General features: G+C 41.6%; 1 protein-coding gene across 2 annotated transcripts in view; it reads left to right on the top strand.

Annotated features, from left to right (window-relative positions):
• Positions 1 to 13,224, top strand: part of cntn4 (contactin 4) — a 140,908-nt gene that overhangs the window by 97,733 nt on the left and 29,951 nt on the right. For both annotated transcript variants that reach the window (XM_070958529.1, XM_070958528.1), the window contains exons 10-11: positions 3,833 to 3,962; positions 4,807 to 4,957. In XM_070958529.1, coding sequence (XP_070814630.1) covers positions 3,833 to 3,962; positions 4,807 to 4,957 — 281 coding nt within the window. The remainder of the gene's footprint in view (positions 1 to 3,832; positions 3,963 to 4,806; positions 4,958 to 13,224) is intronic.

Raw genomic sequence — 13,224 nt, 5'->3', positions numbered from 1 at the left:
CAAGCGCTAGCGTGTCTTTAGAACTGAACATAAAGCTCTGCTTCCAAAGTTAGCCTTGCGGCAGCAGCTTTCCTCGCATATTCTGTGCTGGTGAATGAAGAGTGTGAACAACCACGTACTGTATTTTCAAAGCTTTATTGTGCTGTTTGTTCAAGCTTTACTGACTAATTACCATGCATTATTGTCTTCTTCATTACAACACGGCACCTCCTGCTTAGCAATGCATTGTTATTAACTTCTGCAAAACAGCAGTCATTTCATAGGAATTAGACTGTGTCTTCTGTGCCTTTCTGTGCTGCGAGACTAAACTGCAAAAGGCCAAGTATTTTATGCCAGTCTGGAAAGTGCAGTGATGTAAGAGCTACTCTAATCTTCTGTTAAATCTCTCCTCACCAACTGCAGTTAATAATCCTGTGCCACCAAAGACGAAAAAGTGAGATTCTGTATATAAAGACTGTATATCCTGCTTCCATTTCAGCTCCCTGCCCTCTGTGAAATCCCATTATGGGTACAATGATGAGAGATGAGCCTATTGCGGCTACAAACAGCTTACTTGTACATCTAACTTTAACTGAGATCTCTTGTTTGCATTTGCAGAAATATGATATAATATTCCTTCGTCATCATAGTGGATTATCATATCAGATCCTTTAGCCAGGTTGTTTGGAAAAGATTGATTGGACACTCGAGCACAGCTTGCACCTGATAAGTAAACAGGCATTATGTTAATTTGCTTCATTATGCAAAAAGGCGACAAACACACCAGAGGATATCGATCAGTACTTAAATGTTATACATGTCGTTGGAATGAACCCAGTCTGTCATTTTATTACAAGAGCCAACACAGCAAAGCCTCTTTCTCTTAAAAAAAAAAAAAAACAGATTTGGCTTGCTATCAGGGAAGAATAATCAACGATCTGTGTAGCCAATGGCTAACATTTTTATCAAACTCATTATAAAGTAACAGGGCTCTTGTTTGTTTGTTTGTTAGAGAGCAAACAACCCATCTGTTTTTACGTGTCAAACAAATCACATTTATATTTCTCTCAGCAGATAGTTTCTCGGGGGCATTGTGACGGGCAATTTCCAGTGCCCAGTGTATCATGAGATTTCTTTCTCTTTTGTTAATGTGACCATTCTCCCACTCCCTTTCTCATTTCATCTGAATTGAACACATTCAAATGAAAACACAACTGTTTTTTAAAGATATCCTAGAAAACCGGTGATAGCACCTCGTCACGCTCAGCCACCTGATTCAAAGCAGCGAATGTATGATTAAAGGTTACAGTGACTGCGTGGATTTTTTTGTATTCTCACTGAGCATGGACATAATAAATGGATATATTCTGGATGCATGGGTGAATGGATTAATCAGCAAAGGTGCTACATTGTTTGAAATGCCACCATTAACCACAGTGGCTTAATGAGTGGAAGAGGGAAAGGTCAATGATGTAAGGAGCAGTGGGGAGAGGATGCGCCATTTGTTGTTATTTATTGCATTAAATCAATTGAGACCTTTCTGACCACAGAGTTCACTGGAACGTATTTCTGCTGACAGTTTTCTAACTTTGAGCAACAGAAATAAAGCTATCAAACATAACAAAACATAGCTTTTGGTTCTTACCCGTTCGGAAATTTGACAGTATGGTAGATTTGTAAGGGCTCATGATATATATATAGCTGAGTATATGTGCAATCAATTATTCAATGTCTGCCGTTTAAAATATTTAAGGGGCCCAACTATTTCTAGTGTTTCACTCGTACCTCTCAAACTAATTCCACAAGTATGTGGCACGTTGTTGGACGGCCTGGTATGACTGTTTCAGATGCAGCTCTTACAGATGATTGTGAGACTGGTATTTTCCGAGGTGACGCTTTGTAGAATCAATATAGCAATGGCTTGTTGGAATGCATCTTTTCTTTTGGCTGTTTTCATCTGAAAGACTTCACTCTTTTGCCTTATTGACAAAGGCTGCAGGATTATGCAGCTGTGCAATTAAAGGCTAACTCCACCGTGAAACAGGATTTTTGTCCGTTCAGAGGAGTGAGGGACCACCACACAGACGCCTTACAGTAGTGTACTTGATCTGAGGTTATTCCTGTTACGGATCTTTAGACTTTACATTTCAGCAAGGGGTAATCTATTGCAGCCCACTACATCCTGATTAGGACAGGAAGGATATATTTTTTTCGTTTTTTTCTGGCTGAGCTCAGAGCTTTTGTGCTTGCTATGGCAAAGTCACTGTTGAGCTTAGTTCATGCGTGCTCGTAGTTCTTTCTTATTCAGGCATGTACGATAAATGAAGCAAATATCTGCGAGTAGAATTAGCAGACTTGCTTTCACAGTTCTACCCTGGTGAGCACTAATAATTTCTCTGTAGAGCAATTTTCCTTTTGTTTATGAGATTAAACTTGTCAGAGCAACATCAATTTCATGTTGTTTATTTGTTGCTTTTTGTTTCTGGTACATCAATGTAATTGAAGAAGACCAAGAAGGAAAAAGATCGTTTTCTTTTCCTGACATCCGCAGCAGCAGACTGATATTGTTATAACATAAAATGTGGCTTGTTTAAACTCTACAGCTGCAGTGTAAATGTAAATTTGCATCATTCTGACAAAGGCTTCCAGTAATTAGTAATTCAGAGGAACATAGCTGTAGACAGCAATCACAGCCAAGAAGCTCACTTTCTAAACCATACAAGTTATTCCATCATGCCACCCATTCTTTTGCATCTTTCTGCAGCTTTGTATCAAACGAATTAACCCAGTGTTGTTGGCAAATGACATTGCCAATCATTTTCCTACAGCATAAGGCGTGCAGATGGTCCCCCCAGGTCCCTGCATGAAAAAGTGCTGATTTGAGAGGAACGTCATGCTTAATTAATAGCAGCCGTAAACGGGAGTGCTTTCCGTGCGCAGACTGATATACGCCACCATTTGCCTCCCTTGCCAGCAGGGATATTCGCCCTGCACATCCAGAGCCGCAGAGCGTTATGGAAATTCAGGCGCAACCTGCTCAATCACAGGATTAGTTTGTGATCTTTCAGTGAGGACTGTCTCTCTTTTCATGTGACAGTACCTTAATCCCCCACGAGTTCAGGCTGCTCAGACACCCCTATGGAAATGGGCTCTAATGAAATGATGGGTGAGCCTGAGGAAAACACAGGAGATGAAGGGCACGAGGAGGAGCTGTATAGAGATGTATGAAAACTGCTCAAGGATTTAATACTGTATTGAAGGAATCGAGTGAGCGCCCAAGTTCAGAAAGATAAACTTATATTGAGGATTAAGTGTCCAACGGTGCTCTGATCTCTGGGTTTTTTGTTCATCGGGCCCAGCCATCCTTAAGTATACCTTAATTTGATGGCTCAGTGGCTAGAAGGGATTCTCCTGCGGGAACGCAAAAACAATAGTCCAAACAGATGAAGAGGAGGTGCAGCTTGACCATGTAAACAGCACTTGGTATGTACAGTATGTGGCATACCTATCAGAAAAGCAATTTTCACAATGCATCATACCTCAGATGTTACGATATTCCTCCCCCTCTTATCCCCTCCTCCTGAAGGGGAAACAGGCCCTGTGGTGCAGTCGCAGATATAAATAGGGCATGGTTTTATTTCACTCTCATAAACATGCAGATTGATTAGGGTCATTTTCTGCTAGCCTGCCTCCATCCACCCAAGCCTTTCCCTCCATTAGTGATGAAAACCTAGATTTATTGCCACGTCTGTCACTTCCAGACAATAATTCACTGGCCCACTGGCTGGCTGTTTTTATGCAGATGAGCGCTGGGAATAAGGCATATTAAAGGCATGTGTCTCTGTGTCCATAGGAGCGCATACAGGTTGCCAATGGGGCATTGTCAATCAGTCGTCTGACCCTGTCCGACACAGGAATGTACCAGTGTGTGGCTGGGAATAAGCACGGCGAGGTCTACTCCAACGCAGAGCTCCGAGTTATAGGTAAGACTGGCTCTGTGTGTGTATGTGTGCATACTCAACGAATGCATGCATGCAAGATGTGTGTGTTGGCATGTGTGCGCAAGGGTACCTTTGTCTATATTTGTTCTCAAGTTTGCCCGGTCTTCATCCTCTGCTCAGTACCGCCAGATGACCTCTGGCCTCTCTCTTATTGGCCACTAATTGAAAAGCATTAATTATGAGACAAATGCGTCCAGCTGACAGTGATGAATGCCAGAGCCGCTCTGTTCACCAGCCTCGCCCATCTGCCCTGTCAAGCCTGTCACTCTCCACTCCGGGCTGGTGGCAGCTCTCATTCACTATTCATCCTCCAGCATGTCTCATCCTGATCATGTTGCTGATGGGAATCAGGCTCAACGCAGCCGAGTGCAGTGGTCAAACTCAAGGTGGAGATTTAAGAATGTGAGAGACAGTATCAGACAGGTGTTCAGCTTCTGAAAAGGGCACATATTTAATGCACAGCATTTAATACAAAGAATTCATAGAAAGCACATAAGTGGTTTATAGCCAGGGAATGTTATTATGTGGGACTGAACAAGACATGTCTGACTCTGCTGAGAATAATAATACATTTATAGCATCTCATCAAATGTGTGCATTAATATTTAGCTCTGTGATTACTAATTATTCAGATTGTTAAGAGTGTGATGTGGTGTCTGAATTATCCATGGCTATAATGCAGTGTGTTTATAAACTCGTTTTACAAAATAATGAAAATACAATCAGAGATAAATGTTATATCAGATAGATAGTCGGAGTTCATTTGGAGGAAAAGAGATGTGAGGCTTTCACCAACACTGGCTTTAACATGCTGCTCTTGTCTCAGCTGTTGCCCCAGATTTCTCTCACAACCAACTGAGGAGCCAGACGCTGGTGAAGGTAGGAGGAGACGTGCTCATCGAGTGCAAGCCCAAGATGTCCCCATGGGGAGTGGTCTCTTGGCGGAAGGGCACTGAACCACTCCAAGAAAGTAACAGGTAAACCAGCTTTTACACATTTGCTTCTGTTTTTACTCCACTGTGAGGATGGCTGGACTTCTCCCTGCATGTCTTTTCATTATTTTTAGCCGTGGAGGCCATGATCAGGAGTGTTAATACATGCACATCTTATGCTAAACAACACTCAGATGTAACATATTGTCCACATTTGAATATGTAACATTCTGTTTAAGTCATCTCCAATGCCATGGTACCCTCAGCATGTTGCAATATTGGATGAGAGTCACAGAGGATATGAAAAATAAGTCAACAGTTCTTCTCCTCCCTTCACCAAGACAGCCTCTATAAGCATTGAAAGCTATCCCAAACAGGTGAACATCTACATAATCAGTGACATTTAAAACAATTTTTGTCTAGTGAAATAGTCTGTTCACTACAGCTAGATATAATTTGTGACAGTTTGGCCTGGAAACAAGCCTGAGGCAACCTCAAAGTTGATTTTTTCACTTCATCTGTTTGCCTGTGTCCAGTCATTTGAATTCAGTCTGGTAACACAGCAGGGATGCCATTGCAAAAAAAAAAAATAAAAAACATAGAGCCCTGCCAATAAAATGTTGAGCCTAACAGCATCATCCAACAAGGCTGTGCATTTGCAAATCAATCACCTGGCCTGAACTGCATTTCTGCTGTTTACCTCGGAATGTTGTTACAAAAGGCAAAATGATTTCTGCAGCAGTAACTTTACAGCATTGTGAAATCCTGTCTCATAGTATTACAAACTGTGCAGTGAACTGTGGGATGTTTGCTGTCTGATATGCCTACCAACTTGTCTATCAGTTACTCAAACTCACCTCCCTGGTTCATACTGTATTTTTATTGTCATTTTCCAAAAAAAGACGTACCCACCAGAGCAGCCCCTTCACCTTGTTTTCAATGCAGGGCTGTTTTTGGTCTGAAAACTAGCTTACTGGGCTGCATCAACATTTGTGCAAAAGGGATCATTGCCTCGTTGCTCCATCCAAATTGCCCTGTATAGTTGGGTGCCCCGGTGGCCCAGGGGTTGATCACATTGTCCATGTAACCCTTGTTCGAGTCCAGCTGCGTGCCTTTCCTGTCCTGTCATCTCTCTACTGTCTCTAACTTTCCTTAACAGAGCAGAATATTCCATTTTTAATGCTATGACTTGTATTACCATTCATTACTCAATCAAGCAAAGGCCAAGCTTTTTGAGAAATTCAAAAGAACTGAATGAAGGTACATCAAAAGGCTTCAGTGGCATATTTCATTGCTCTGTGTCCATGGTGTTGATGCAGTCCTCACATGTAGTGATCAGCTAAGAGAAAAGCAGCGTGAGGCTTAACTGAGTAATGGGTAATGGTGTGTGCTGTGGTTCATCCCCAGATCCTTAGAGGTGGCCAAACAGACTGCCTGCTGACTAAATTCAAAGTGCTAATCAGGCACTTTTCACCTCAGTAGGGATGATAGAGGCTCCAGAAATCAAATTATTCAACCTCTAACTGGTCTCCAAGTGTCTGAGGAACAGAGGGCGATCTTAGCATCCTGCCATGTTTGCCCCTGAGATGTGATGTGTGCTACATGTGATAACTTTTGCCAGTGTTTGTGTGTGTCTGTGTGCCTGAATGAAGTGTAAAGTCTGGCCCAGTAGCCTCATTGCAGACAGGGGTCATCCATTGGGTGTCACCACTCTAGCATGACTCTGCTCTGACAGCAGGGCTGTGTGCACAGTGTCTTGCCAGGCTTTGCATATATACAAAGCGGTGTTGTTGCTTGTCAAACAAAGTGGCGGGGAATTTGCATAGTGGTTCTGCTGCTGGTGCCCTTCACTCGCCCTGTGCCACTTCCATCACACATTTCAACCTCTCAGCACCTGGACCGCTTTGAATTCATAAGTTCCATTGATTTCACATTTGTTGGGATGACGTGAATTGACGTCCTCTTGAAGTGATAAATGAAAAGGCGGTTTCTGTCCCAGCGGTAGATAGATGCTTTGTGATTCTTTGTTCTGCTGAAATTCTCTCACTGCATGCACCTGTCCATCAGGGCTCTCCCATTTTCTTAGCGATAAATAACAAAATAACCAACTGACTTGATAAGTCATGAATGATTCAAAGTTAGAATCCTTAAGTGTAATTAGGGAATTACTCTTGAATCATTTAAATTACAGAATTCTTTTTGTTTCAGCTTTACTGCAGCCATTTCATCTAGTTCTTTGTTGTATCAAGAGAATCGTGATAATGGGCAATTAGTAGATGGATTCTTAAACACTGTCTTTATTCTGGGAGTTCTGAAAGTCTGATTGATGTACAGAAGTATTTCTAATGCTTTTACCCGCACTAAATAAATGATATTTGGCTCGAACAACCTCTGCTCCAAAATGAAGAAGAAGGAAGCACAGATTTGAAATTAAAATTCAACAGTCCCAGCTGAATTACATTAAAAGGAAATGTTTTGCCATGATGACAGACTGTATCGCCAGCTAGGCAGTGGAGTGACTGTTTACAGAGCTTGAAAACACACAAAACACATGGCAGAGCCTTTAAATGCGCTGATTACAGCTTCCACTTACTCTCTTTCCTATTATCTCCATTTTCTCTCATCTGTGACATAAACACATACACCCCTACGTTGTACGCCACACAATAAAAATGCTCAACATCTGTTGTTGTAATCATTAGAACAGTTGTCTTTGAAACGGCTGCCCAGTAATAGCCGTCCTGCCTGTAGGTCGACCGCAGCGTTTAGTCTTATCCTGCTGCTTGTCTTGAAAATCGTCAGACTTTAGTGAAAGCAGTCCACTGATGCACAAAATGGAACAATCATCAACCTGGTTTCACACATCAGCTGTGTCATAAGCATGAGAGCTATATTGCTTGCTTGTTTACTTTATTTAGGCTTTTATGTATATGTTAAGCCAGGGTACATGAATTGTCTTCATATGCATGTGTAGTGTGTGTAAGCATGTGTGTCTGAGCAGGTCTGTTCGGCTCTGCACCTGTACAGAGCGGTGCAAATTCATAAGAGGTAGCTGTGATCCCCTTTTGTTGAAGATTAATTGCCTTAATTGCGTTAGCACTCCACCGTGGCTTCAGCGGAAAGGGAACTAGTGTCACCAGCTGGGTAATCCATCTTCATAGCAGCAGCCCCCCTTTTTTCCTGCAGAAGACCAATGGAGGGGGGGATGTCTTATCTACCCCAGACAACCCTGCAGAGACGAGGTTTAGATGACATCAGCTGGAACAAAGCAGCTGAGAGCGCAGAGCAGAGCAGGTCTTGCTGATGAGCGTGTAAGTGGGCCGTGTCAGGCGTGGAGAGCGGCCTAAAAAACATGCAATTTCAATATGTCACTAGCAGGAAGAAATCAAGTTTGTTAGGCCGCTCACAGCAGACACACTCAATCAGCTGTCCTCTCATGAGCCACCGCAGGATGTGCTGACGTTCTGATGTTGCTCCCTCCCCTCCTCCCTGCATTAAACACCGTCTTTTAAAGACCTTGAGTATTTATCTCTATCGGCTTTGGCTCTCGTGCAAATATTTGTGCTGGATGGTTCAGTCCTTTGAAGAAGGTGTTTACGCCTGGAGGGGGACGTTAAAGTGCTCTGGGTGTGGCTGGGATAAATCCCCCCGCTTTTGTTTTCAACCCCCCTCATGCTCCAGAGTGCTTCCTTAGCTGCACAGCAGATACATGTTGCTTCTTTTTGTGTCTTTTGGTGCACGTTACAAAAGATGGAGGATAATAACGCTTTCGTTAGAAAAATATATTACAAATATATTACAATACAATCACTTTATTGCTCTTCTGCATTCACACTCTGTTCCCTTCCTCTCCTGAGTGACAGCCAGAAGTTCAGCACGCCCCCGGAATCCGTGGCAATTGCTTTTAGTAAGCGCAATCCAAAAGGTCATACATCTAAAATAGGTTTGAGATATGGCAGTGTGATGCAAATGTTTTATGCTAAAATTTTCTTTTCTTTCTTTGTACTGTAGGATTTTTTTCCAGGTTATGCATCATACCTCTCAAACAAGGTATTTAGACTGAAATATGAACCCCCGGTGGCAGCTAGACTTCCTGGGGAAGCAAAATGCGGCCCTTTATGTATATTGTAATTACTGAGGAGAGATGGTACCCCAAGAACAAAACGCACCTGGCAAACTGCTGCCCAGTCAAAATGCCACTTGGGCTCCTGTTGTGTCTGTAAGTGCACAATAAGGATGCTGAATAGCAGTTTAATGACATTTATTAAAGGATTTCAGATTCAATAATTAATCATTAACATTCTGTGACAGAGCAAACTATGATATTAGCATTTATGACATTGACAAACTCAATTTAGGAGTCCTTGATCCCACAAAATTGTATTAACTTGTAGTTTTAAAATGAAAACCTTTGTCTGCATGCATATGAGTAATACGCTGAGGGGTCTTTGCTGCCGGTCTGTCAAAGTGTTCTCTGATGATCTCTGTGACTTGAATGAGAGAAGAAATGGTAATGTGATTGCTCTATAGGGCCTGAAATGGTCCTGATGATTCTTACTCTAAAGTTTTATATTGGCACCTTATTTATTCTGCAGACATGAGCTGTGGATCGTCAGTGATTTTTTATGTCCTTTAGTGGATCATTTTATAAAGATGAGAGCACTTTTCAGGCATACTCTATTTCTCCAAAGAAGCTGGGAACTTTCATTAGATACAATTACATCTACTGTAATTGTGTGTTGTGCACTTAGGAGTGTAGCCATTTGAGTGACATCTTTGAACAAGGTGAGTACAGGAAGCTTGTTGCCAAGGTAACACCTGTTCAAAGTTTTATCAGCTCTTTTCTTACCCAAGATTAGTGGTTTCAAACAACTGGAGAATACAGTCCCACGGCACAAAGGCACAGACATAAAGGAAGGATACTACCAGAGGGAGGAGAAGCAGCATGGCTCCCAAATATCGGCTGATTTAAAATTCATGTATCATGGCTTGTCTTAATGAAGCTGTCAGAAACTTTCCTGTATTCTCAATGCAAATGCAAAACCGTTGCGTTGCCTTGCATAAAATGTGTTTGTTTAGTTTTGCTTTTGTAAAGTTAATTCAAGACTATTAACTTTCTTACAACAGTGTGTTACTATTGGTTTCTAAATTGCAACTTCACTTCTGATTGATTCTGATTATGGTGTATAATTCTTATTGAATATGTGAAAAAAAAAGATGGTGGGAGGTGGAAATTAGGTGTGAAGATTTATGTATTTTTACATTAACACAGTTTCACCGTCTTTTTTTTTTTTTTTTTAGTAGATAAGGTTAGGGTTTTGATGCATTTATTAAAAATAAACACGTTGCTGCCAAGAAATCTCACAGCAACCATTAGCAGCCTGCTCAGTCACTGATCAAAAATAGCCTTCATTGGTTGGTTTGGTTGTGACATGATAAGAAAGAAACGCTAATCTAGATGGAAAACACTCCATCTTCAGTGGTTTAAAGCATCAAAATCAACACTGCTTTATTCTGTTGCATTCATGGTGCGTCACTAAAAACAGGCTGGGTCCTTATCACACATCGCAATTAAATCACTGCTTATGCAGAGCATCAGGCGGGACAGCCATGGGTTACAGAACACTACAATGAGCAGGCAATCAGCGACTTACGTAAGACGTCTCCCCATGTACAGCACTGTACATTTGCTTTTATTTCACATAAAAACTGGAGGCTAGAGAGTAAGACAAACTAGCTTGCTCTGTGAGTTGAGTCATAAGGGCTGTAGATCTCATTTCGCTTTAATTCCATGTTTAACACGTCTGAATTACACTCGCGTCTGTTGTAAAGAAAACACGATCAACTCTCAAAGTGGCCACATCCGAGCTGCTCGACACACGAATGGGCCAGCTGTTTTCAAAGTCTTCACAGTTTACTTAGATTACTGAGAAATTAAATGCTTTGGCAAAATTGGCCTGAATGTCAGCCCCTGCTTCCTCCCGTATTTCTTTTTCGGATGTGCACTTTTAGGACATAATTTCGCTCTTTACTTTTGCCAAACTATTGACACACATTGAAAAGCGAGAGTGGCACATGAATCAGTGAGCATGAGAAATTACTATTGCAGGATGTTCTCTGATTCATTTCGTGCCCGGAGCAGTTTGGAAATCATCTGCTAGGTGTATTTATGGCTTTAAGCGGTGTCTGAGCTGTAGGTGCAAGCTCAACATGACAAGTTTTTGAGTGACTCACTGAGTTAAAGTGAGAAGACACAGGAGGGCAGCTGTATGTGGCCTGGATGTTGATCAGTCCATTAGTCTGTAGAGAAAGCAACACGTGCTATAGCTGGATTGGCCAGATTCCATCTGTAGTCATGACCCACTGGAACACTGTCCCTCTTGCATATTATATATCCTCCATTGGCAAAGCAAATAAGCATGGCTGTCACGTAAATGAAGAGATGTCTTGCAGAGTGATCTCCATTTATAGGCCCATCTGCTCTGCCAGACGCACTCCAGAAAGAATCAGCGTCAGGAGAACACCAGCACTGTGGAAGAGGCATAGCAGCGAACTTTGCATTAATTTACTTATCATGTACCTTCTTATCTTTCCACAATGCCTTTGTTCTGTTTCGAGGAGATTTTAATAAGAGGCTCATCAAATGTTTCAGGGCTTGATTTTATGAAGACTTGGAATTAATAAGCGCCGTATGGAAACAGGTGTATTAATAAAGGTGGTGATTAAATGATCTGTGTGAACGGATGGCCCAGCACTGCTATTTCAGTCTCCTCGTTCTTAGCCTTCATGCTGTTAAACTTATTAAAAATATTGTTTATCATTTTTAAATGTCACTTCACATTTTTTTTCATCAGATCTCTAATTTCCTCATTTGCCTCTAATTGAACATCTGCTTATGAAGTTCTCGTTCTCCAAGGACGTTAGCTGCGTGCCAGGCCTAAATACTGAACACTTATGTATCCAGAAAGACTTATTTCATTACATTGCCTTGAGGAAAGGTTTGCTACCTGACAAGGCTGCCGTGGACAGCTGACTGGTGCTTTTCATTTTGTCGTTGCATACACCTCTCCACCCCGGCTGTATCTTAAAAAAGCCATGAGTAGGAGTGCCGTTCCCCTCATCTGAGAACGGGAGCAAACCAAGGATTAGTTGCTTTGCTGATCCTGGCAGCTGCAGACAACACCCAATGCTGTTCAGAGGTGCCTGCTAGCACACACATCCACATAGCAGATTAAATGTTTTATTTATCCAAACATGTCTCTGAGTTAGAGCTGCTCAGGAGGCGGAAATAATCTTATTGGTTGGTTTGAATCTCAGTGGGCAGAACCACTCAAGTCCATTTCTTTTGCAAGGAAGGTCAAGTAAATAGTTAGCTTGATTTAGGAATAATGTGTTCTGTAATTTGTTCATGAACAAGGCATTCATGGGATTCATAGACTAATTTGAGAATGAATGGCAGTTACTGCCGGCTAAGTAAAACACCCAGATGACTTAATACGGTTTGATTGTGTAACCCCAAAACAGGTTGCATACACGTGTAAAACGTAGATAAAAACAGAATGCATTCATGTTTACTGACAACTGTTTCACAAAGAGTACACTAGTCCATTCAGTAATCTCCTTTATACAATCATGTGTTCACAAAGTGGTGAACCTCACTCCATCCTCGCATGTGAACGACTGAGTCTTTCCAGGATGACCCTTTCATACCCAATCATGATACTATCGCCTGTTATCAGTGAGCCTGTTTACCTGTGGAATGATCCAAACAGGTGTTTTTGGAGCATTCCACATCTTTCTCAGTCTTTAGTTGCTCCTGTCCCTACTTGTTTGAAACGTGTCGTTGCATCAAATTCAGAAAATACAGATATTTACAAAAATTATTGAAGTTGTTCAATCATTAAATGTATTGTCTCTGTGCTGTTTTCAATTGAGTATATGTCAGTAAGGATGAACAAACTATCACATTCTGTTACAATTAAATTATCACATCCTGTTCTGTTTATCTGTTTCAGACAGTGTCCCAGTTAATAATCTGGGTTGTATTTTATTAAAAAGAAGTAATGCCACAAGGCTTCATAATACTAGCTTTTCTTCTGCCATATTTTTTCATGCTGTGCACCCAACCCTTGGCCATTGGCTGCCCAGGTCACTTCACTGTGGATGAATATGAATCATTAGCCTGATATATTTGTGGCTCCAAGCAGGAGGGGCTGCACCATGTGTTTGACATGCTGTGATGATCAGATAAATATGGATTAGATGTGCAAGTAACCCATGATCTTCACTGTATTTTAGAAAGGGTGGATTAT

This window comes from Chaetodon trifascialis, chromosome 3 (genome assembly GCF_039877785.1).
Source record: "Chaetodon trifascialis isolate fChaTrf1 chromosome 3, fChaTrf1.hap1, whole genome shotgun sequence".
Lineage (NCBI taxonomy): Eukaryota > Metazoa > Chordata > Actinopteri > Chaetodontiformes > Chaetodontidae > Chaetodon > Chaetodon trifascialis.
This window is presented reverse-complemented; position numbering and strand designations above follow the sequence as displayed.